Source organism: Akebia trifoliata, chromosome 9 (assembly GCF_017979445.1).
Source record: "Akebia trifoliata isolate Shusen 1 chromosome 9, ASM1797944v1, whole genome shotgun sequence".
Classification (NCBI taxonomy): Eukaryota; Viridiplantae; Streptophyta; class Magnoliopsida; order Ranunculales; family Lardizabalaceae; genus Akebia; species Akebia trifoliata.
This window is the reverse complement of record NC_141383.1, coordinates 5,665,551-5,691,962: the sequence shown is the minus strand read 5'-3', so window position 1 is coordinate 5,691,962 and position 26,412 is coordinate 5,665,551. Positions and strand designations below refer to the sequence as shown.

Here is a 26,412-nt window from a genome sequence, read left to right as displayed (position 1 = left end):
GAATGGAAGGTGTCTTTCACACGCAAGTTCTATTTTAAATGCTCCGACAGAAGTGCACAATTCTCATCTTTAGAAAGGATTTAATTATTCGCCTTGCACAATGGTTTTGAGTTGTTCAAAATCTATTTGATAAATCAATTAGTATATTTTAGTTTATGTCTTTGTAACCATTGTTAATTATTGTTTTTTTATTGGTATTTTTATTTCTAGTTTAATTACAACGCTTTTAAAAGCATTGTAATTGGCATGCTTGGAACGCTATTGGATGACTATTAGTGCAAAAATAATTTGACACTAAATCTATTTTTAAATTTTTTATTCGCTTTTTGTGGCAATTGATAGTTGTGGAATGATTTTCATTTAGCCACGAAAAATAAATTATCACTAAATCTAGTCTTTTTAGTGGAGATATATGATTATGGCTAACTCCATTTTTAGCAATAATCTAAAATTATTACAAAATGTCAATTTTTATCAATTAGTTAGGTAGGTTTTAGTGGCAACTTCAAACATTTAGTGACTAACTTTTTAAATTAGTGACAATATCTTTTGTGACTAAATGTTATACTTTTAGTGATAATATATTTGTCGTGTTTAAAAGTATAATTCTTAGTCGCATTTTTTTAAAAGTTGCAGCTAAAACATTTAGCCACAACTCTTTTAGTCACAGCATAGTCACGATAAAAATATTGTCACTAAAATTTTTAGTGGCAACCTTTGAATATTTAGTGACAAAAAATATTACGACTTAAGATCAAATTTCTTGTAGTGAAATTGTAGACTAGTTAAAATAACATTTCTCAAATTTTGACAAAATGTGTTCTTGATTTTAAAAAGAATGATTGGACATGCTCTAACCACACAAATTTTATGAAACTTTCCTTCTCTTAAACCACACGTTTGAATCACATCATCAAACATGCAGTTAAGATTATGGCAAGAGCACAAAGTTCATTATGAATACAAATCTCTAGGAAAAATCCTCCCATCTCAATTGTTCTTTTGACAGAGAATCGTAGTTCGATACTTTCCATTTTTCTTCCTCTTCTTTCAAGAATAGATGCTCTTATCGTTGGTTAGGGCTAGCGATGGGTCGGATTATTTTCGCTTACCCATCTCATCGTACCTGAGTTATTCGGATATGGGTACAAATTTTTTATCCAATTATGAATTTGGATAAATTTATCCTCAAGTATTTTTATTCGAATATTTCTAGGGGTCGGATATGGATGTGTCTTATCCAACTCGAATATCCGTTTATCTAAATTTAATACGATTAATTCACAATAAAATGTATGTAAAACCCAAAATTAAGGTTTTTCCATCATGTTCACAATGAGGTATATATATATCCAACTTGGATATCCAATTGAAATTTGAGTATAAATTGGATGTGGATATCTTTTAAAAAAGTGGATAAATAGTCAGATATAGATCTCCTTAACATAAGTGGGTAAAAAATCGGATATGGATAATCGGATTTAGAGTTGGATAAGGATATGGAAATATCTTCATCCGACCCACACCCGACCCACTGTGAGCCTTATCGCTGGTTGAGTGATTGTACAGACAAAAAAAAAAGCGTTAAAAAGAAAAAGAAAGAAATTATAGACGCCTTTAGAAACAGCGTAAGTTAAGTATCTCTATCTATTTATTTAAAAGACAGTAACGCACCATGACCATAGAAAATTAAGCAATAAAGAGAGACTCAGAGAAAAAAAGAACAAATAAAATAAAATTTCAGTCTCTAATGGAGAAAAACATGGAAGAAGTCGAGAGAATTTTCAACCGATTCGATTCAAATAGTGATGGAAAAATCTCCTCTACAGAGTTTGGAGACATCATTCGAGCACTTGGATCCGAAACATCTCCAGAAGAGTTGAAACGAATGATGGAAGAGGTTGATACAGACGGTGATGGCTTCATTGATCTTAAAGAGTTTGCTGAGTTCTTCAATCGAGGAGGAGGAGGAGGTTGTGAGATTACTGAGGAAGATGGGAGTAGTAGAGAGCTGAGAGAAGCATTCGAGATGTACGATAAGGATAAGAATGGATTGATAACAGCTACAGAGTTACATATGGTATTAAAGGGTTTGGGAGAGAAGTGTACGTTTGTTGATTGTTGTAGGATGATTAGCTCCGTCGATTCTGACGGCGATGGGAGCGTTAACTTTGAGGAGTTCAAGAAGATGATGACTAACGGTAACAGTAACAGTAACAGTGACGTTACTACTAACTAGTAGTTTGTTTGTGAATCAATTATGTTTATGCCGAGGACATACAAAATTATTTCTCTTTTTACACTTTCTTCTTTTTATGTGTCAACACAGAGTTTTCTCTCTCATATGTTTCCACTTTTCAGTGTAATTCTTGACTCGACTCTGTTTGAGTCAACTCGGAAAATCAACCGATTGAACTCGTAAACCAGACGAAGGTCACGAATCAGTTTGTCATACCCCTATGGTTTTCTTAAATATTTGAGATACTCTTATGTTTTGAAATTTATGATATGTCGCTTGAGGTTTGAAGGTTGATAAAATTATAAGGTTAAAAATATTTACCCAAGAAGTTGAAGAGATATGTGTCTAGTTCTGATAAGGAAAATTATGGGGTTTTGGTTAAGGACTAAGATCATGGCGTTTAGGTCTTTTTTATCAATCTATTAGGAAAGACGTAAGTTAAGGGCATATCATTAGTTTAGAACCATAGGGATCCTAAATTGGTACTTGTGGTATGTTTAATAAGGAATCGTGATAAAAGGACTCAACAAGTGGCATACTCAATCAACTCATTGATGTAACAAGTTTGGGAATAGTAAATTTGTACGCCTCGGTATACATGATTTCACTTCCCTATACAAAAGTGTATCCCAAGGGAGTCGTGTATCTCGTGGCGGAAAGATCTATGGCTTCCAAACTTATCCATGACAGTGAGTCCATTGAGTATGCCACCTGGCAAGTCATTTTATTAGGATTCTTAAATAAGGATCTCATATCTTTATATAATTTTATAGCTTTCTATTTATTGCATATTGTTTGTGGTGGTGGTGGTGGTGGTGTAACGTAAAGGCATGTTTCTGTTTCTGCAAGTTGTACATATGCATATTTCTATTTCTACAGGTTGCATGCATATTTCTGTTTTTAGAAGTTGTTCTATAGGTTACAGTAGTAGGTTGTTTCTATTTTGTACAAGGCACTACCTAAAGAGAAAAAGCCTAGATATAACGTTGATTTTATAATAAAAAAAATCAACGTTCTATATCTAATATAGCTTCAGTTACTAAACCGATGTTATATCATAATTACTATTTACAATATTTATTATTACTAACTTACTTTTAACGACTGAACATCAAAAATCAATGTTATTCTAAAAATATAACATCGGTTATAAACCGACGTTATAACTCTGTATTTAAGATGTCAATCAATTTGACGTCGGTTTTCTAATCAACATTAGAGATGATGTTAAAAGCCTTATTTCTACTAGTGTAGTGGATATTTTTTGACATTTTTATTAACCCAATTAGCAAAAAAGAGTAGTTTTAGATATAAAATATCACAAAAGTACCAATTAACATCCAAATATAGTGTAAAAATAATATCAAAAGTATACAAGATGTCAAAATTAAGTAAGAAACATGCACTAGAATATATTGTTACTTCAGTGATAATTTGTTTCTTGTATATGTTTTTGCTACAATTAAGATCACAATATCATCAAAAGAAGTGAGAAAAAATCTCAATTGTTCTTTGTTTGTTTCTTAAATCTAAACCTAAAGATAAAAAAAAGTAAATTAGACAATCCTACTTCATCAATATAGAACCATAACAAATGAACTAAATCATCAATATAGAACCCTAATAATCATTAACAAAAAATTGTACTAAACCCGTGAGATTTCAGTTTTCTTACCTCAAATCAAAAATCTCCTTCCTCTAATGCCTTAGATCAGAAATCAAAGATTGTGAGATGGGGAGCTTCATTTAGTGTAGAGCTTTATTTGTTCGAGAGAGTGAGCTTCATCTGAAAAATTGAGATAGATCGAAAAAAAAAAGTGTGAGAGAATTGATGTGAGTAAGAGTTTCTTCATATGACAAAATACAGAGAAATCAAGAGAGAAATAAAGTGACAGAGAAGAGAGGGGAGAGGTGAGACATGTGTTACCTAGGGTCTTGTTCGACTAAAGAGAATTAGGAAGAGGACCTCATTCAATTTCAAGGTTTGAGGGAGCTCATTGTAAATAATAGAAAAATAGGGAGGGTTCTCTAAAAACACATAATTTCGAGAGAAAGAGAGAGAGAGAGAGAGCTATTCGATTTTGCTTAATATATATCATATTAGCACCCCAACTTTATCCATCCATTCTGACAAAACCGTTTTCTAAAGTCTCCTAAAATTTCAAACCACGAAAATTTGAATTCAGATATCACTTTTTATAGAAATCGATGTCTATTTAAAAAATTATAGAGTTGTATAAATCGTTTTTTTGTAGTAGTGAACTTATTATATTACTCACTACTTATGGGATAACTTCCAAGTAGTTTATAACTTATTCAAATATTTACTTCTACATAGAGAGACGCCATTGGGGTTTTACACGAACAAACACAAATGTTGTATGGTTTTGATTTTGGGGCTATGGAGATGCAATGGTTCGGTCTAGTGGGTGACACCATTAATGCTAATGGCACCTCATCGTTTATACCTCTTGGAAATCATTGAAACCCCTCAAATACTTATAAATATGAGATAATCCATTGGAATCATTCACTTTATTTTCTTAGGCAAATTTTTGTGAGATTCTTGAATCTAACGATCACATCTCACATTGTTATTGTTGGAAAATAACGAGAGTAATTCGATGAAGGAAGAAAATAACTTCTAGGCTCAAATCTGATTTGATTTCTTTTTGACAAATATTATCCCATATTGGTTTAACCAAAGTACACAAGGGATCAATGAACAAATGCCTTCAAGATACAAAGAAGCCTTACACTCAATTTACTAAATCAAATTATGTACGATCCGATTTAGTCTAAAACAGTCAAAAAAATAAGAAACTTATGATGCTTAGATCTTTCGGGGAGTAATTATGTACGATCCGATTTTAGTTTCTTCCACACATTCAATGTTAGTTCCAAATATTAACATGTCATCAACATAGAGACAAATAATGACACCAACATTATTTTCAAATTTGTAATAAATGCATTTGACAGCATCATTAACTTTGAAACCATAAGATAAGACTATTTTATCAAATTTCTCATGTCATTGAAGAGGAGTTTGCTTTAAACCATAAAGAGATTTAATTAGTTTGTAAACTTTCTTTTCTTGACTAGGCTTAACAAAACTTTCAGGTTGCTCTATATAAATTTCTTCTTCAAAATCACCATTAGAAATGTTGTTTTTACATCCATTTGATGAATAACTATTTTAAGAATGGAAGCAAGAGAAATAAGTAGTCAAATAGAAGATATCTAAGCTATTGGAGCATAAGTGTCAAAATAATATATCCCATGTCTCTGTTTAAAGTCTTTAGTCACTAATCTAGCTTTAAACTTATTTATTGATCCATCTGCGTTAATTTCTTCTTAAAAATCCATTTACACTTTATAGGTTTCGCACCTGGGAGTAAATCTGAGAAAACCCAAGTCTGATTAAAAATAATCGAATTCAGCTCATCATTAATGGCTTCTTTCCAAAATAATAACTCTCTAGAGTTCATAGCCTCAAAACTCTAATGGATCCAATTGTCCCTGATCGGATACTAGTCATGAACCAACACACCTGATCGATTTTGATCGGGTACAATCTTGATCCAACTCATCGGATAGTTTCGATTCGATATTATTTCGATACATCGTATCTGATTGGTTCTTGATCGGATACTAACTTGATCATGTGGTGCTGAATTAATGGCTTCTTTCCAAAATAATAAATCTCTAGAGTTCATAGCCTCAGAACTCTAACGGATCCAATTGAACCTGATCGGATACTAGTCATGAACCAACACACTTGATCGTTTTTGATTGGGTACAATCTTGATCTAACTCATCGGATAGTTTCGATCCGATATTATTTCGATACATCATATCTAATTGGTTCTCGATCGAATACTAACTTGATCATGCGGTACTGATCGCACCCGATCCATCATACGTAACAGATCAACCACAATCGTTGGATGGTTTCAAATCTCGAAAAATTTAAGGCTTCCCAGCTCCTCGTGACGATGCATACATGCGAAGTGCTTCGAAGTGCCCAATGCACCCTAAACACCCAATCGCCCTTTCGCAAGTCATACGCGCGTGTCGCAAGTGGTGCTTTGCACCACCTTGAAACACTGGATTAAAGCCTTAAAGCTATAACACAAATACAACTAACTATATTGATTATTACTTATAAGGCCACTTTCTTACTTGTGAGCAATGTGGAACTAAACCTTATATACACAAAAATTTCAAAATCTAACTTAAGAAAAAACAAACCAATAAACCACAAAAACCTTATTTTATTTTGAATATATTCAACAAATCACCCACTATTTTTAAATATAAATAATTGAAATATTTATATAAAAAACAGATGCACCACTTAAGTGACTGCCTACGTACTCAAATAGGGATCAAACTTTCATAGTTCTTACAACTAAATAATGATTAAACAAATACATTAGTTTACAAAAGCTGGCATCATCGTAGAGACTAGTACATAGATGATAGGTATCTTTTGGATTTGAACCTTCACTTAGTGTAAATAACCAGAGCTTTGTCAAAGTGTTGTAGTGAACGTATCTTGAACCAAGGACCCTTAGAGGCGAACCGGATTCATCACACATACTTTTCTCCATGAGGTTGAGTGTTCTATTTGCTTTGCACATTAATGGCCATGCGATATATCCTATTTTCATGAGTATTTTTTAGAAATAGTCTAGTTTTCATAGGAAACGATCTGATTTTCTCACTCATATACGTAAATTCACTTGAAGTGATTCTACAAGTCATTAGTTAAAATTTTAGAACTTATTAAGGATTTGCATCCATCATTTATCTTGCAAAAACCAATATTAGATTTAGAAAATGGGGTAAATTCGTTCTAGTGTCCTGCTAAACCACTTATTTGACTTATTTATATCTATTGAACCTTGTCTATCTATTTCACGACAAAGGTTGGGTTCCCACAAAGGTGATTGATTTATTTTATAGACCTTGGTCTCATTCATTTAGACATTTTAGATATCATATTTCTTAGAAGTCATTTAGTTAAAGGATGTGCTAAATTTCTATTGAATTTCACATAATCGATTGTAATTACTCCATTTTTGAATAATTATCTCACAAAATTGTGTATATGGTTTATGTACCTTGATTTTCAATTGTACGTTTTACTTTTAACTTTGTACAATGTTGCTTGGCTATCACAATTGATCATTATAGCTGGAGTGGGCTTCTTCCATAATGGTACATCCATTAATAGATTTCTAAGTCATTCTGCCTCTTTGCATAAGTCTACCAATGCTATCATTTTTGATATCATAGTAAAGTCTGAAATACAAGTCTGCTTCTTAGATGCCTAAAAATAGCAGCTTCACCTAACGTAAAGATCCAATCAGTTGTACACTTTGAATTTGACTCGACATTATTCTAACTTGCATCATTGTATCCTTCAAATGCATTTGGATATCCTTGACAATGTAATCCATAGTCTAAAGTCCCCTTCAAGTACCTTAAAACTCTATATACAGCGTTTCAATACTCAGTACTTAGATTATTAGTAAAACGACATAACATACCTACTACGTGTGCAATGTCAGGTCTTGTGCAATGCATAGCATACATAAGACTCCCAATAATACTAATGTACTATAGTTGAGCTTTAGCACGATCAATGTTCTTCATTAACTTGATACTAGAATCTATAGGGGTAGGAGCTGGTTTATGATCAAAATGACCATATTTCTTTAGAATTATTTCAATATAATGAGATTGAGACAAAATCATTGCATTATTTTTTCTTAAAATTTTAATTCCTAGCATTACGTCAGCTTCCTCTAAATCTTTCATATCAAAATTAATAGATAGAAACCTTTTGATTTCTTCCACATATTCAATGTTAGTTCCAAAGATTAACATGTCATCAACATAGAGACAAATAATGACACCAACATTATTTCAAATTTGTAATAAATGCATTTGTCAGCATCATTAACTTTAAAATCATAAAATTAAGACTATTTTATCAAATTTCTCATATCATTGAAGAGGAGCTTGCTTTAAACCATAAATAAAGTTAATTAGTTTGTAAATTTTCTTTTCTTGACCAGGTTTAGCAAAACCTTCCGGTTGCTCCATATAAATTTCTTTTTCAAAATTACCATTTAGAAATATTGTTTTTACATCCATTTGATGAACAATCATTTTATGAATGAAAGCAAGAAAAATAAGTAGTCAAATAGAAGATATCCGAGCTACTAGAGCATAAGTGTCAAAATAGTTTATCCCGTGTCTCTATTTAAAGTTTTTAGCCACTAATCTAGCTTTAAACTTATTTATTGATCCATATGCGTTCAATTTCTTCTTAAAAATCTATTTACACCCTATAGGTTTCGCACCTACGGGTAAATCTGAGAGAACCCATGTCTAATAAGAAATAATCAAACGCATCTCATCATTAATGACTTCTATCCAAAATAATGAATCTCGAGAATTCATAGTTTCAAAAAATGTAGAGGGTTCACAATTCTATACATTTAATATGAACCTAATAATATTCTTGACTTCATATTTATCTCCTTTAACAAGATAAACCAGGAAATCAGTTCCAAATGTGCGTTCGACTCTAAGTCTCTTACTTTTCCTAAGTTCAGGATATTGTTGATCAGAACCTGGGTCACCACTAGTGTTATCTTGAACTGGTTAATGGATCTATTTAGGAATATAATTTTCAAAAATTGGATCATGAGAACTTGACTTAGTCAAATCCTCAAAAAATTATACATCTACAGATTCAATGATATCACTAGTTTCTAGATTTAGAAAATGATAAGTTAGGCTATTCTGAGAATAACCAATAAACACATACTTGTATGTTCCAACTCCTAACTTTGGTCTTTTAGGACTGGGTTTTCTTACATAGGTAAAACACCTCCACACTTTGAGACGATTGAGATTAGACTTCCTTTTAAACCAGAATTCATAAGGAGTAACATTATTTTTCTTTATTGGAACTCTATTCAAAATATAATAAGCATAAAGAATTGCTTCACCCACTAACAAATAAGATAAATCTAAATTAATAATCATAGCATTTACCATTTCAATTAAGGTTATATTATTTCTTTCTACAACTCCATTTTGTTGCAGCATGTAAGAAACCATAACTTGATGGAAAATGCCATGAGTTTCATAAAACTTAATGAACTCATTTGGATAGTATTCAGCATCTCTATCAGAATGAAGAATCTTAATTTTATAATTAAGTTGATTTTCAACTTCCGCTTTAAAAATTCGAAAATTTTCACAAACTTCATCTTTAGTTTTCATTAAATAAATATATGCGTACCTGAAAGCGCCCTCGATCCGCGGGGTGTGCAGATCCGCTTTTGACCTTTGAGGTTTGGGAGTCGCCACCTAGTTATTAAGGTCTAAGAACCAAACTGACTCTAAAAAAAGACAAACATTACTAATCAACAAAAGAAAAAATGTGGCGCATCTCTATAGGGGGTATAGCACTAGTACTTACCAGGTGACGAACTCTGGTTGTCTATCTGACCAACCAGATGATCCTCATTCGTACTCTATACTTGCCTCGCCAATCTCTGAATCTGAAACTAAAAAATAGAGAAGGAAAGGGTGAGTAACAATGGTTACCCAGTAGGGAAACAAACAATTTCTGCCAATAACCCCTCCTAGCATGAACTAATAAGCATACTGAATCATTTTAAAATAATCAAAGTTTTACATAATAAACTATGATTAACTGGTACATATAGTCAGGGATGAGCAACTAAACATTTTAAAACTGACATTACATCAATCAACAGTACTCACTATACCATTTTCTTTATGTACAAATCTAATTGATCAAATGGAAACATTAAACATGTATTTCATTTTATATATCAAAGTAAAGCAGCAGATACATAATACACAATGGTGGAGTATTGGAATTAGAGTGTTGGGATTCACGACTGGATCGCTCACAGTCGGGACATGATGTTACAATTTCTCTCTGGCTTTTAGTTCCTGATTTTGTGGCCGGTCGCTACCCTTACCACGTTTGGTTGACCATTTATCCGGCTCAGGCTGGCCGTTTGACGTGACCGAATGCAATGGGTCTCTTTTCGATGTGTCAGAACGTTCGACTACTATAGATTGTTAGTGATCACTGACCAATCATCTTCGTCTATGCCTATCAGGCATGCATGTGATTCCTAAATATACAAACCATTCGTATACGACCATCTTTACATTACAAGTTCACTGGTAAAGATAGAGAGGAATATCCCGGATTCCAATTGTGACTCCACTCTCATACGCGTCCCATACCACGTATGAGTTTGGTGGTCCCTACCGTACATCCCAGGATAGTACATTACTCCGGATGATATGACGCACTATCCCTTCAGACATTCACAAACTCTTTAACAGCTCACAAAATAGCTACATATATATATTATTTTCATTTGAAAACAAAAGAGAAATTAACAATACAAGGTTGAGAATAGATATCCAGTTTCCTACCATGCAAGTGTGGCCACCCGGCCTAAAATAAATAACATAACGGAGCGCCTCGCGCTAACAGAAAGGAAATAAACATGCAACCAATAATATTATCCTTAGATATCTGTTCATCAACCTACACACAACACAACAACGTAAAATGCAGACATCACCCCTCGGGTGTGACTCTGACATTTTACCGTTTCATACCATTTTTCTCTTTTTTTTCGATTTTTACAATTTTCAATCTCTTCAATAAAACATCTATTTTCTGATATTCATCAACTCAATATGAGTTCATTGAATATTAAATCACATTTTCCAATTAAAGAATTTATTTTTATCAATAATATTGAAAAAGAAAATAAATTTTATATCAAAACGGGGTCCGAACAGTGCACAAGACCCAATTTATGGAAATAACTCATTAAAATACCCTACCCACGTATAATTTGTTAAAAATACAAGTAAACATATCAATCATGCAATTTCTGGCGTGAATTTTTCAAATAACAAAATAATTCTATATTTTATAAATACATCCAAATTTTTTCGATAAAATCCTAAATGCAATTTTCACAATCTACGATTACTAATAGAAATTGAGAGTTCCTTACAATCACTAGGCGACGGAATTGAAGCATGTGCACGGAAATCGAGGCGAATGGCGCGGAAATCGGGACAGATCAAATTTCGAAGCGGCTGATTTTCGAAACCGGTCCGGTGGTTTTGAAGATCTCGATGTGCTCGTCTCTTCTCCCTTCTACGATGAAAGACGGTTTGACCCCGAAATTGATGAAAATCGAGGTTAAAGTTACGAAATCTCCGTATAAAAATACGGCTGATTTTTGACTATACGGGGTGAAAAAGGCGAGAAGACGAAAGGAATTTGGTTGGGTTATGTAGAGAATGAGGCTACGGACGTTTCTCCCTTCTGCGTCGGAAGACGGTTTGACCCCGAAACGGACGAAATCCGAGGTCAAAGCTTCGAAATTTCAGTATCCAAATACGGCTGATTTTTGACGATATCGGGTGAAATAGAAAGTGAAACGAAGAAAGGTTGGGTGGGTTTTGTAGATGTCGAAGCTGCGGACATTTCTCCCTTCTACGTCGGTCGTCGACGGCGAGCCGTTTGTGAGAGATCTGAGATTGAAGATCGAAGAGAAAAAAAAAATTCGTTTTTTTTATATGTCTCGGTCGTATGGACGCGTTGGGGAAGATGTCATATAAAAAAAAAATTAAAATTATTATTTAAATAAAATGTGGGACGAATTCGGTATTTTGTCAATTGTTTCGATCGATGATAACTTGATCATCCGGACTCCAAAACTGACAAATGAATACTCTATTTCACCTAATTTTTCGTTCCGGATCTAATGGTATAGTCAATTTCTACAAATTATGTCTCCATAAAAATTTTACATTTTTAGCCTGATGTGACCCCTAAACTTGATGTCGTTTTCGTTTTTGGTGATAATTCAACTTCTTGATCTCCAAAAATGATAAATAAATAGTCTATGTTGAATAATTTTTCGTTATGAACCCAATGGTATGATCGAATTTTAAAAATTATTCCTCTAACAAAAAATCACTGTTTTAGCCTGGTCCGACCCGATAATCGAGGATTTTGCAATTTTTATATTCGGACTCGTATTTGAGCGTGCTTACAGGCTAAACTATGTTTTTCGATCATTTTGAATCTAATGGTGAGGTCAGATTCCATTAAAAATAATCAAAACAAGATCCCACAGTTTTACCCTAAGTCCCACTTTCAAGATTTTCTTAAAATTCCACTATTTATTTTCCTCTCGATATACGAATTAAAAATTTGGGGTGTTACATTCTCCCCCCCTTAATAAAAATTTCGTCCTCGAAATTGAAATCATACCTTATTGAGCTTTGTCACGATTCCACTAACACGACATAAATAAGAGACAACGCTTATTTTCGATTACCATCTATTGTTAGGCCCAAACCAATCTGATTTATAACTCGTAGACTTATGTCTCCCATATTCCGTCAACCCAACACATTCATTAATTACTCACTCTAATTCAAACTTATACTCCAACTAATCCATTATTTATATAACCACAAGATAACAATCAATTCACATTGTATCACTTCCCCACCAATATCTATCAGCCACAATCCTTTCACATTTTCTTTATTCTTCATCTTTACTTCTCTCATTAATTACATCGTCTATTATGTTTTACTCATAATTGCTATGAATATTACTCCTTAATGCATAGTCTTACCGCAAACACACCATTATCTTTATATTCAATTCAATATTACATTTTCTACTTATTACGATATTTCCTCAAAACCTCTGTCATAACCTTTATAATTTAAAATCTTACTCGAGGGGATAAATCATACATCTATTTTCTCACAATTCCATTAAGTCCTCATTAATGCAACATTGTCACAAGATTATTCTTTCTCACATTTTACATCGACCCACCTCCTTACTTATACTCTACTAAATCTTTTTAGGATGGATGTGGCACAGGTAAGTGGTAGTCGCTGCTTCTACGGAATCATTATCTTTATTTACAACGCTTTCGTTTTGAGGAGTGAAAAGGAGTCACGATCGAAGTCTCGAAGTGAGTGCTTGTCTGTAGAAAGAGTTGATCACGTAACGAGAACAATAATAATTAATTCTTTTACTGGAAAGCGATCGTGAAAAGAGAAAGCAAAAGAAGAGTTAGAATCGACACCGAGGATAGAAAGATAAAAGGAAAAAAGATGATCTATCTTTTCAAAGGAGGAGAATCGATTCAAGAAGTTGTAAAGCAAGAGCTATTTTATCTAATAGTTCAGTCGTTAGGCCTCCCAAAGTTAAGCCATCTTCAATCGAAAAGAGAGATACGCAACTCCCTGTGTTGATATTCGAGGAAGTAGCTCTCAATATGAAGGATATACAAGAAATACCTACTTATCTACTAGCGTAATATATGAGTAATTGACTAAACTATTGATATAAAGACTAGCGTACCAATTGAACATTACTTGTCTTTTCACACTTTACAATTATTCTAATACCTATTTTGCAAGTTCTTAAATGATCTTCCAATAATCTTATTCTTTCTTCGCAAGGCCTCCCAATGGTATAAATAATTTCATTACTTAATTCATGTCAATAGTTTCTAGATCTAGTAAGTATGCAAAATCTCGACAGAATTATATGATCTAAAGGAATCAGTATTGAATATAACTTCACTTTGTAATATTATAATTAAAAATCGTACCTTCCAAAACTTCGTCGGAGATAGGTACTTTATCTTAGGTCACAATCCTTACTCGCACCTGTGATAGATGACATTTTCTCTTGATATATCCCATTTGATCACACGCATAACATGTCAATGATCTTGTCTTCATAGGTCTCTGTGGAGTAGGCAGTTGGTAGACTAGGGTCTGTAGACTCTGAACCTACCTTGTTGATTCGTTTGGCCTTGTTGGCATCATTGGAGCTCCAATTGCTCTCTAACTCAGTGATGGGAAACTCTACAACTCAGTAGTGGAGGAGTTCTATATTGTGGATAGATTGATCCGGGGAAGATTAACCTCAAATACATCGGCCTCTTGGCCGGATCTGATCTGGGAAGAAAAGAAATCTAAGGTCAACTCATTTGTCCCTTGGAGGTCTGAAACTCTATCTCCTCTCATTCTATCCTTTAAGCTCGATTTACCGTATCTCTATAATTGGTAATCTCAATCATCGACCTCCTGGCCCTTAGGTAAGTTTATAGTCCTCTAAAGAATTTACGGGCCTTCTACAGATCTGTCAGGATAAGCTCGGGAGCATATCGTGACAACCTAATGTACATCATATCTTAGTCTCTGTAATTGATAGATTACCCTGCACTAATCTCAAAAACTCTTAGTATTTGATTTCTCGAGTAATCTCGGATATAAATCTATCGAGAAATATCCTCTCGAAGTTTACCCACTCAAACGATCCATCTCCCAATACATTCATCTCAAAATGTTACTAATAATTAGCATCCTCGTCCAACTAGAATGTAATCACCGTCATCCACTGATCTCTTAGGCACTACATGATAATCAAAATCTTTCAGGTCTTTAAAATCCACTCATTGACCTCAACCGGATTGGAAAAGTCCCTAAATCTTGATAGACATAATCATTGAAAATTCTACAACCACATCCTTAGATTTACATGTCCTTTGCACTGGGAAATTTTCTTATTCTTCAAAGGCACGACCTTGTGGTAATGGTCTCTAAGGTGGAATAGTATTTGTTTCATGCGAAGAAGTCCAACACTTCCTCATTTCTTGGATTTAGTGGTGTGTCTTACAATCGTGGTAAGTCTTGTACCATCTCTCACTTCCAATCGCTAGTCTTGTCTGTTCGGGATGGCACGAATACGTTATCAACTTTATTTAAATCTGGTGGCCTTATTGTTCCTTCAATTGGTTTGTCTAGTATCTTTTTGAGGCACGCATCTTTAATCGATTGATATTGACCAAAACATTGTTCTCCTTTATGTCCCGATTTGCCACATTCATAATATACCACAACTCTTTTTTTGACTGATTTAATAGTATGTGTTATTTCTTATGATATTCTTCCATCCATTGAGTTGGTATGTCTATAATATCACTCTCCACTTCTTGTTATTTTCTTATAAATTTGTTAGTTTCGTAATTGTTTGTCGCTAATTGCCTTCCTTCCATTTGGCTTCAAGGTGTTGGTGGTTGCTTATTCATATTTCTTCTCTAAACTTGTCATGAGACTCAACCACCTATCCGATGAATGATATTAGTTGTGATATCAGGTCAAATGTCTGATCCAGAACCTATCTTGTCTCTGTTGCGTTTTGGCCTCTACCTTGTCCATTCCTCTAGCTTATGTTCATCCGTATTAAGGCACTTATCATAATAAGGCCAAAGCTACTCTTACGTAACTATGAATTACTATCATAGATTGGAACTTAGTAATGGACTCCATTTCCATTACTAAAGAATAAACTCAGAATCCTATCTTAGGCTTACAAGGCTCTATAAACATATAGACACGGAAGAACTCATAATTCCAATACGGAATTACTAATGAGCTCGGATACCGAATTCCTAGTGACATTCTATGATTATCGCTCTAATAACTGTGGTATCAGTCAATTCTTCAAAACATAGCAGATCAGTATCCCATACGGATCTAATACTATGCTCTGATACCATCTGTGACGCCCCGCCGAACGCTAACACAAATCCCCATGTCAGATCTCGAGGTACTAAGTGGCACCTCGAAATTTCGGCATGGTCTCCTCTATTTATGTTAGCATTCCAAGGCGTTCAACCTGCACCTGATAAACGACATACAATCCTGCATACATATACAAAATATAATACTAACGGAAGCTTATACACGTCTAATAACGTACGAAAGATCAGAGTGCGGAAGAATAACCAGAATACAGGATTATACAAAATTTCTCACTCTAACAGAATTCCTAACACTCAAGACAGAATCCATAAAACCCCTGGGGGAATTGACACGACTAGGGGGTATAGCCCTAGTACTTACCAGGTGACGAACTCTGGTTGTCTATCTGACCAACCAGATGATCCTCATTCGTACTCTATACTTGCCTCGCCAAGCTCTGAATCTGAAACTAAAAAATAGAGAAGGAAATGGTGAGTAACAATGGTTACCCAGTAGGGAAACAAACAATTTCTGCCAATAACCCCTCCTAGCATGAACGAATAAGCATACTGAATCATTTTAAAATAATCAAAGTTTTACATAATAAACTACGATTAACTGGTACATATAGCCAGGGATGAGCAACTAAACATTTTAAAACTGACATTACATCAATCAACAGTACTCACTATACCATTTTCTTTATGTACAAATCTAATTGATCAAATGGAAACATTAAACATGTATTTCATTTTATATATCAAAGTAAAGCAGCAGATACATAATACACAATGGTGGAGTATTGGAATTAGAGTGTTGCGATTCACGACTGGATCGCTCCCAGTCGGGACATGATGTTACAATTTCTCTCTGGCTTTTAGTTCCTAATTTTGTGGCCGGTCGCTGCCCTTACCACGTTTGGTTGACCATTTATTCGGCTCAGGCTGGCCGTTTGACGTGACCGTAAGCAATGGGTCTCTTTTCGATGTGTCAGAACGTTCGACTACTATAGATTGTTAGTGATCACTGACCAATCATCTTCGTCTATGCCTATCAGGCGTGCATGTGATTCTCAAATATACAAACCATTCGTATACGACCACCTTTACATTACAAGTTCACTGGTAAAGATAGAGAGGAATATCCCGGATTCCAGTTGTGACTCCACTCTCATACGCGTCCCATACCACGTATGAGTTTGGTGGTCCCTACCGTACATCCCAGGATAGTACATCACTCCGGATGATATGACGCACTATCCCTTCAGGCATTCACAAACTCTTTAATAGCTCACAAAATAGTTACATATATATATATATTATTTTCATTTGAAAACAAAAGATAAATTAACAATACAAGGTTGAGAATAGATATCCAGTTTCCTACCATGCAAGTGTGGCCACCCGGCCTAAAATAAATAACATAATAGAGCGCCTCGCGCTAACAGAAAGGAAATAAACATGCAACCAATAATATTATCCCTAGATATCTGTTCACCAACCTACACACAACATAACAACGTAAAATGCAGACATCACCCCTCGGGTGTGACTCTGACATTTTACCGTTTCATACCCTTTTTCTCTTTTTTTTCGATTTTTACAATTTTCAATCTCTTCAATAAAACATCTATTTTCTGATATTCATCAACTCAATATGAGTTCATTGAATATTAAATCACATTTTCCAATTAAAGAATTTATTTTTATCAATAATATTGAAAAAAAAAAAAATTTTATATCAAAACGGGATCCGAACAGTGCACAAGACCCAATTTATGGAAATAACCCATTAAAATACCATTCTCACGTATAATTTGTTAAAAATACAAGTAAACATATCAATCATGCAATTTCTGGCGTGAATTTTTCAAATAACAAAATAATTCTATATTTTATAAATACATCCAAATTTTTTTGATAAAATCCTAAATGCAATTTTCACAATCTACGATTACTAATAGAAATTGAGAGTTCCTTACAATCACTAGGCGACGGAATTGAAGCATGTGCGCGGAAATCGAGGCGAACGGCGCGGAAATCGAGACGGACCGAACTTCGAAGCGGCTGATTTTCGAAACCGGCCCGGTGGTTTTGAAGATCTCGATGTGCTCGTCTCTTCTCCCTTCTACGATGAAAGATGGTTTGACCCCGAAATTGATGAAAATCGAGGTTGAAGTTACGAAATCTCCGTATAAAAATACGGCTGATTTTTGACTATACGGGGTGAAAAAGGTGAGAAAACGAAAGGAATTTGGTTGGGTTATGTAGAGAATGAGGCTACGGACGTTTCTCCCTTCTGCGTCGGAAGACGGTTTGACCCCGAAACGGACGAAATCCGAGGTCAAAGTTTCTAAATTTCCGTATCCAAATACGGCTGATTTTTGACGAAATTTCTTGTCTTTAGTCTTAATTAATTGACTTTAATTTTGACTTTAGTCTTACTTGATTGACTTTAATACCTTGACTTTAGTCTTGTTTGGTTGACTTTAATTTTTTGGAGAACTCCCTTCTATCTATCTTTAATTCTTCGGACCCCCAATTGGAGGAGTTTTTAAAGAAATATCTTGCGAACCCTCAACAATTTTGCCTGAGAGCCCGATTGATCGATTTTTTAGTTCAAATTTTTAAGTTAATTTCATTAATGTTTCACTTTAATTATTTAATATTTTATTTATTAATTTCAAAAATTTTAACTATGAAAATTATGAAATTATCGTTTTACCCCCGGAGAGGACTTTTTGCATTTTAAGTCGGTTTTCGATGTTCTAGAATGTTTAGAAATAATTTCTCATAAGGAATTCAATGGAAATATTGGTTTGTGTCATTTATGAAGTTTTTTGTGTGAAATGATTGTGAACTTTATGTGGGGCATTTTCGTAATGTTGTCAAATTCTGTGAAAATTGACGAAATGATTTATTTGGTTTCGATTAGTTATTTTATGTGTTTGAATGAGTTTTTCTAAGCGTAACGTAGGCTTTAAGGATATTTTGATGTTAGGGGTATTTTGGTAATTTGATCATTTTTTAGTGTTTTTTATCGTGAAACTTCTTTTTGTCTGCAAAATGATGATTTCTATGTTTCTGGATTGTATTTTCCTAGTGTAGCGTGGTTTCTACAATTTTATCAATTCGAGATACCTCATCCAGTTTTCTGAAACATATCTGGTAACAAAATAAAGTATGGAAATAACATCCATCATTGGGAACCATTGCGATCAAGTTGACGAGTTGATTAATCAAGCGAATGCAAAAATGGGGTGTCTACAAATGCCCCTCTTTGGTAGAGGGTCGAAGCAAACTAGATAGAAAATCTATTTTGGTAGATAATGCGATATCCGAATGTCAAAGCTAGTGACAGTTCATTTTGCAGCCTGATTTAGAAATTTGTCGGGGTGGTCGGATCCTTGAGGGTAAAGCTCTCCTCAAATTAAAAATTTGTCAGGTCCTTGAATTTTAAAGAATTCTCCCTGACTAAAAAGTGAAAATGTGCAAGTGTGTGCACTGTGTGAAATTTTGTAAAATTTGAGTATAATTTGAGCATAATCTAAGCATAAACTGAGCATAGACTGAGCATAATTTCGAGAAAATTCTGAGAAAACCCTCGGCGGTAACTGAACAAAATCCAAGATAACCCTTGGTGGCAATTGAGCAAAATCCAAGTTAACCCTTGGTGGCATCTGAGCAAAATCCAAGATAACCCTTGGAGGCAATTGAGAAAAATCCAAGATACCCATTGACGGCAACTGAGCAAAATCCAAGTTAACCCTTGGCGGCATCTGAGCAAAATCCAAGATAACCCTTGGCGGCAACTGAGCAAAATCCAAGACAACCCTTGGTGGCATCCGAGCAAAATCCAAGTTAACCCCTGGCAGCAACTGAGTAAAATCCAAGATAACCCTTGGCGGCAACTGAGCAAAATCCAAGTTAACCCTTGGCGGCATCTGAGCAAAATCCAAGATAACCCTCGGCGGTAACTGAGCATAGTTCCGAGAAAACCCTCGGCGGTAACTAAGCATAATTTCGAGAAAACCCTCAGCGACATCTGAGCATAATTCTGAGAAAATCCTCGACGGTAACTAAGCATAATTCTGAGAAAACCCTCGGCAGCATCTGAGCATAATTCAGAGAAAACCATCGGCGGCATAATTTCAAGAAAGTCCTCGGCGGCATCTGAGCATAGCTCTGAGAAAACCCTCGGCGGCATCTGAGCATAATTTCGAGAAAACCCTCGGCGGTATCTGACTGAGTAAAACTGAGACTAAATGAATAAATTTGGGAAAGAACGATTGAAAATGAATCTGAAAAAGAGGGGTTGGATCTAGAAATGAATAGATCTAAGACAAAATGAATGCCCTATCTTCTATGTGAGGTCCAAAATGCTTTTGTTTGAACCTCGAGGTTTTATCCAAAAGTTTTATGAATTTAAAACCCGAGTTTTTATTTCTTTTGAACCTCAAAAGTTTTTCGAAAAACTGTTATCAAGATGGTAACCTTAAGTTTGGGGTTCTCATTATCTTTTAGGATTAACATTGCTCAAAAATAAAATGCCCCTAGTTTGACAATAAACATGGCATTGAAAATAATTGAATACATCATGGAAAAGTAAAAAAAATGCCCCTAGTATAAGGGGAAACTACATATTAGAAAAAAGAAAAATGCCCCTTGTATAAAGGTTTAAAATATTTGATTACTACAAGCGCAATAAAAATCCAACTTTTAATTTTATTGAAGGTTTTGAGTCAGGCTCAAGAGAACAAAATTATTTCCCTTTTGAGACTCATCATAGAATGCATTCTTCTCTCCCTTGATTCACTTGGGGAAGTAAGAAATTTCAGATCAATCGTAGATAAGATGCTTGTGGCTTCCGAGTCTATGTTTGGTTTAAGCTAAGTATTGACCTTGATTATTCGGACTTATAATGTCTTAGTTCGGACCACTCTCAATTGGGGATTTTCTTCTATTTTTCTTTGTTGCTCTAATTTTTTCCTAGATCGTCTTTTCAGGTTTTCAATCTATCGAGCTTGCTCTAGCTTTTGCCTAGATCGCCTTTTCAGGTTTTCGATCTAGTGAGCTTTTTCTTCTTTTTTCTCGGCTCTGATTGTTGTCAAAGTTGTCCTTTCAGATTTTCAACCTTGTGAGCTTACCTTAATTTTTGCCTAAGTCGCCCTTTTCGGGTTTTCAACTTAGCAGGCTTCATCATTTTTTTTTTATCTTTTTCTTCTCTTCTAGTCTTCTAGAGTTACTGTCTGATCATGCTTTGCTATCTTCCTTGACTTTTCGTACGGTACTTAGGAGGACTTTTATACGTGGGCTTAGGACTGGGTATAAAAAGAAAAAATTTTGAGGCTCAAAAACCCAAATAACCCTTGTGTGGCATTTCATTAAAAAAATTTGAATTTTCTTCCCCATTTTGGATGATATTTCTTTTTCTTTTGAATTTTTTCTTTTTAGATTTTTTCTTTGTCGGGGAATCTATTATTTTATTTTGATGTGGTCGGACCTGAAGTAACTTCTCAGGTTGCCTACGTACCCCAGAATTTTGGGATCAGACCAAAACATAATTTAGATTTCTCTCTCCCCTAGGTTAGGTGATCAGGCTGAGAAAGAAAAATGCATCATTTTTTTAAAAGGCTGCAAAGGGCTAAGAAAAGAGATATTGGACTAGGTAGTAGGAAAATTGAGTTGACCAAAGATGGCCTCCTTAAATGTAGTACCGTTTGATCTGGTCAAAGTTGGTTGGTTTTGGTAATTTGATTTCATTATGATCTTGAGGTCTGACAGTTTTTTCGGATAATATTTCTTTGATGATGAACGATCCACCCCAATTTGGTTTGAACTTCCCTCTAGGGTCAAAAATAGGTGTTTGATTCTCTTTGAGTACTAAATCCCTGACTTGTAAGTGACAGGCCTTGATCTTTTTATCAAACGCACGGGCAACTTTTCTTTGATAAGTTTACATGTGATACAAAGCTCTTAGTCATTTTTCTTCGATCAAACTTAATTCTTCATACCGTTGATGAGCCCAATCTACTTCTGACAATTGACTTTCCTTGAAGGTCTTGAGATACGAGATTTACATTTCAACTGGTAAGATTGCTTCCATATCATACACTAGAAAGTAGGGAATAGCTCCAGTGGAAGACTGTATTGAAGTATGATGTGCCCCTAGTGTGAATGGTAACTTCTCTAACTAATCCTGGTATGATTGACACATTTCCTTGATGATTGTTTTGAGATATTTTATTGGCTGCTTCAACCTTTCCATTAATCTGAGGACAGTAGAGAGATAATGTGATGTCGAATCTCGAACTTTGAACACAGAGTGATAACCTAAGCTTTGATGTACGACCCATTATCAGAGATCAATACTGCTTCAACTGTTTCATTAATCTCATAATGGTAATCTATTCTAGAAGCTCTACCATGTTGAGAAGTCTAGCACTGATACATTTTGTAAGATCTTCCTTGATCTCATTTTCTTAAGCCAGTATCTATCCTGTGTCAGATAACACCCAAGCTTGCACCTAACATATCCTCATAGGCCCACGCGAACAAGTCTTTTGAAATTTCTGAGAAAATTCATTATCCCCTTGTGTTCCTCTAGAGATAGGATGGTTTCTATTTGAATTTCTTTAGGAATTTATTTCTGCTCCGAGATTAATGACCTTTGCTTTCTTGAGCCTGACTCTTATCTTCTTGTTCAGGAGAAAAATATATTATTAGTTAATTCGTTAATGCGCTCGAGGTATTCAAAAATTTTCTTTATCTAATCAAATTCAGAAGGGACGAAAGACACTTCTATAGACTTGACAAATTAACTTGAAAGAGTAGACTCAATCTAAAGAAAATATGACATTGAAAAATTAGACTCGAGCTAACTCAAATAACTCATGAAAATTCAATACAACTACCCACAACGGGCTTAATTAGGACTGAAAACCAAGACATTGCTTATAACCGGCAAGACTGAAACACTATGATCTTCAGGGAATAACTGTGTAATTTTGAGAAATTCTGAGATCATTTCTGACTATTGACTTGATACTGACGTTTGTTCTAACTGATCGGACTTACAACCCTAGTTAGACGATAGACGATTGAGCTTAAGTATAATGATTACCCTTAAACCTCTTTAAAGATGAATTTAACCAATTTCAGTGTCACCCCCTTGATAACATTTTAAATGAACCCTAAGATTTTATTGAATTTTGTGCACTAATCCATTAAACAATTCATCCATTCAATGATTATTTAAAAGGAAAATAATTTTATTGTACTCTTGAAAATAATGTTTTTATTGAATAACAATTTTCATAATTCTGATTATTTTTTGCAATCATTTTCTTTTTAGAAAAACATATTTTGATAATTTTATAAGGTCCATGCAAAAAAAAGATTTTTGGTAAAAAAACATATTTAAAAAATTTTCCATGCAAAAATAGATCTTTTGTAAATCATTTTTCCTTCATTTTCTTTTTTTTTTTTAAACATTTTCTTCTGGAAAATATTTTTTCTCTGAAAAATAGTTTTTTATTTGGAAAGCATTTTCTCTTGGAAAATCTTGTTCTTATGAAAAATATTTTCTGGAGAACACTTTTTGTTAGAAAACATTTTTTGTAGAGAACAACACTTTTTTGGAAAACATTTTTTTTAAAGAATACTTCTTTCTGAAAACACTTTTTCTAGAATATACTTTCCCTTTGTAAACCATTTTTCCTTTTTGAAAATTTGATTTGTATTTTGATTTAAATGGTCCGGCCCATAATGATCGTTGGATCGAAATGGACTGGGTCAAGTTTAAAATGAATTTTTTATTGGGTTGGTGTACCCAGTGATACTGTAATTTCAAATCAGGTTAAACAACAAAAAATTTATCCTTGAGGACAAACCCGCACATTCCTGATCTCATCATTCATATACATTCATCTCATCATTCACATGCATTCTGATCTCATCATTCACATACACTCCTCAATCAAAAGGTTCCATTTAATAAACAACCCGGGAACACCCACGATAAGTTCGAGTCGTGACCTACAAGGAAGGTTTCTAGACTCTAAGCTTACTACGTGCAATGCATTTTTATCTGGCCACCCTTACCCAAGCATACTTATATACCTCTCGATACGTGGTGACTTGGTTTGATATACCGTATAGGTGATAATCTAAAACTTCAACTCACTTCTCTGAAGTCAAAAACAACCAGTTTGATCTCCAGTTGAGAGGTGGCGCACAATGCTGAGTAAGGGCCCACTTAGAATAGCGTAGTCTATCCCCCTCGTACAGTAGGGTACAGCGGGGCAAGATCTCGCTTAGGCACTGGTTTTGACTAAGAAGTGCAATTGATATACTTAGATTATCTTTTATACCTATGGGTACGAATCAAGAGTTGTAGCTTTCATAAATGGTTTGGTGTCCCACGAGAGGACTGACCACTTACTAGTACTACGTTGGCAATCGGGACATGTGACTGTGTGGCTCACAATAGGTCAAAGGCTCAGGTCGCTCCAGCCTAGGTGCATCAATATACTTCTCAGAATCACCTGATCAGATGGTATTGATTCGCCAGTTTGATATACCCTAAGGTATGTGACTGGAGTTGTTATTTTCATGAATGACGTCGCATCTCCGAAGAGACCAAGCCACGCACTAGTGCCACGTTGGTTATATAGGACGTGCAAGTGTGCAAAGCAATAAACGTGCATGTGGTGTGTGCAAAGCAAGGTGGGGTGTGCCCGGGGCTTTTTCAAATACATAAGTCCATGGGTCTGATCAGATCATCAATGGCCACCAACAAGCATTGTAAGATTACCAAGATCAAAATCATAGTATGCAAATTAAAATCAATCAATCGAATCAAAACTAATCAATTAATTAGAATCACACAATCAACATGTTAGACTTAATGGTTAGAGCAATCGAGGTATCCAAGGGATACAATCATATCAATTGGGTATTAAAAGGAAAATCATCCACCCTATTCACATGTGGATTCATTGAGTTAACTCGTCTCATAGCATTCAACATCATAGAACATGGAAAAATATCACATGAAGCATTGTCAAGAAGCATAAACGGAATGCATTGAGAATAAATATTGAGTTGCATGAGATCTAACCGAGTCGACCCGACTCAACACATTCAGAATCGGGGTATTAAAGAACACATATTGTAAAAACAATATGTTAAGACCAAACCGCGCATATTGAGCATGTTGCGTGATGCAACACGAGTTCAACTGAGTTGACTCGACCAATATCTTCCCCAATGGTTGATTTTTGAAATCCAACCCAATTTTTTTATTTTTTTAAAAGAACTAACAAAAAACTTTTTTTTTATGGCCCAATCGAGGATTACTTTGGGTGACCCAATACAATTCGAAATTTCAAATAATATTGTATCGAAGATAGAATATTAGTTGTGGAGATAAAGAGCGATGAACCTTTTTTTTTTAAAACAAATTGACCCTTTTTTTTTAATGAAATAATGCAATTACTATTCACGATCAACCACAAAATTTTTAATAAGGACTCGTCGTGTAGCAAAACCCATATTTCTCGAAATTATAAATCTTGGATGATGAATTTGGATTAGCATTTTAAGAATCACCAAACCACGTGAAAACTAAACAAAAATCAGAGGTCTTACACCACTATGAATCATCAGTTGGCACATCAATCACCCACGCAAATGGAATTCAATCCAAGCAAATAATTATTGGGATAACCAATGACAACAAACCTTTCCAAAGCCACCCATGCATGGTGATCAGATTTTACAGGTATTGGATCACCATAACAAAATTGATTTGCTCACTTCAAAGATAGAATAATAAGCCAACCACATCATATGACTGTCCGCAATCAATATCAAAGGTAATTCCACTAGAAAATGCTGTGAGTTCAATACACGACTATAAATTGAAAATATTATGAAAAAAAATGACCTTAAATGAAGATTCCGATCACCTAAAAATCTAATCATGCAATGCCATAAGATCCATTAAAATAAATAAAATAAAATAGGAAAAATGACAAAAACTAACGTACCCGATTTTTGCGGCACCACGCGACCTCACAGATTTTTATTTTATTTTTTTAGCTTTGAAATACATGCAAAACATTCTAACTCATTAAAAAGAATTGAAAAAAAAAACAAAAAAAATGCTGCCACATGGGGAGGTCAAAGGCCTTTAGCAAGATATGAAATCTAACTAATTTGGTGAGGATATCCTCATCCCTTTAGATTTTTTTGTTTTTTTTTTTTTTTGTGGTTGGTTGCTTCCAACAACACACAACACACCACTAACAGTTCAACACACTACTAACTCTCAACATAACCAACGCCCCTTTTTAATTTTATTTTTAATTTTTTTATGTTGCTGCCAGCAACATAACTCACACAGCCCCTCTCTGTTTTAAACTCAACGATTGCTTCAATTTTGAAAATCCAAAAACAGATTTTTGAAGAAGGACGATGCGAGTTTCTTTGTAAAAAAAAGATTTT

The 26,412-nt window shown here is 34.5% G+C and overlaps 1 protein-coding gene across 1 annotated transcript; it reads left to right on the top strand.

Annotated features, from left to right (window-relative positions):
- Positions 1 to 1,716: 1,716 nt before the first annotated feature.
- LOC147394191 (putative calcium-binding protein CML18) lies at positions 1,717 to 2,502 on the top strand. The gene has a single exon (XM_086454643.1). It carries the CDS (start codon positions 1,751 to 1,753, stop codon positions 2,237 to 2,239), a length of 489 nt encoding a protein of 162 aa, XP_086310769.1. The 5' UTR covers positions 1,717 to 1,750; the 3' UTR covers positions 2,240 to 2,502.
- Positions 2,503 to 26,412: the final 23,910 nt, after the last annotated feature.

Excerpts from the sequence above, each read along its gene's own strand:
- LOC147394191 (XM_086454643.1), top strand. The coding sequence starts at position 1,751 with ATGGAGAAAAACATGGAAGAAGTCGAGAGAATTTTCAACCGATTCGAT.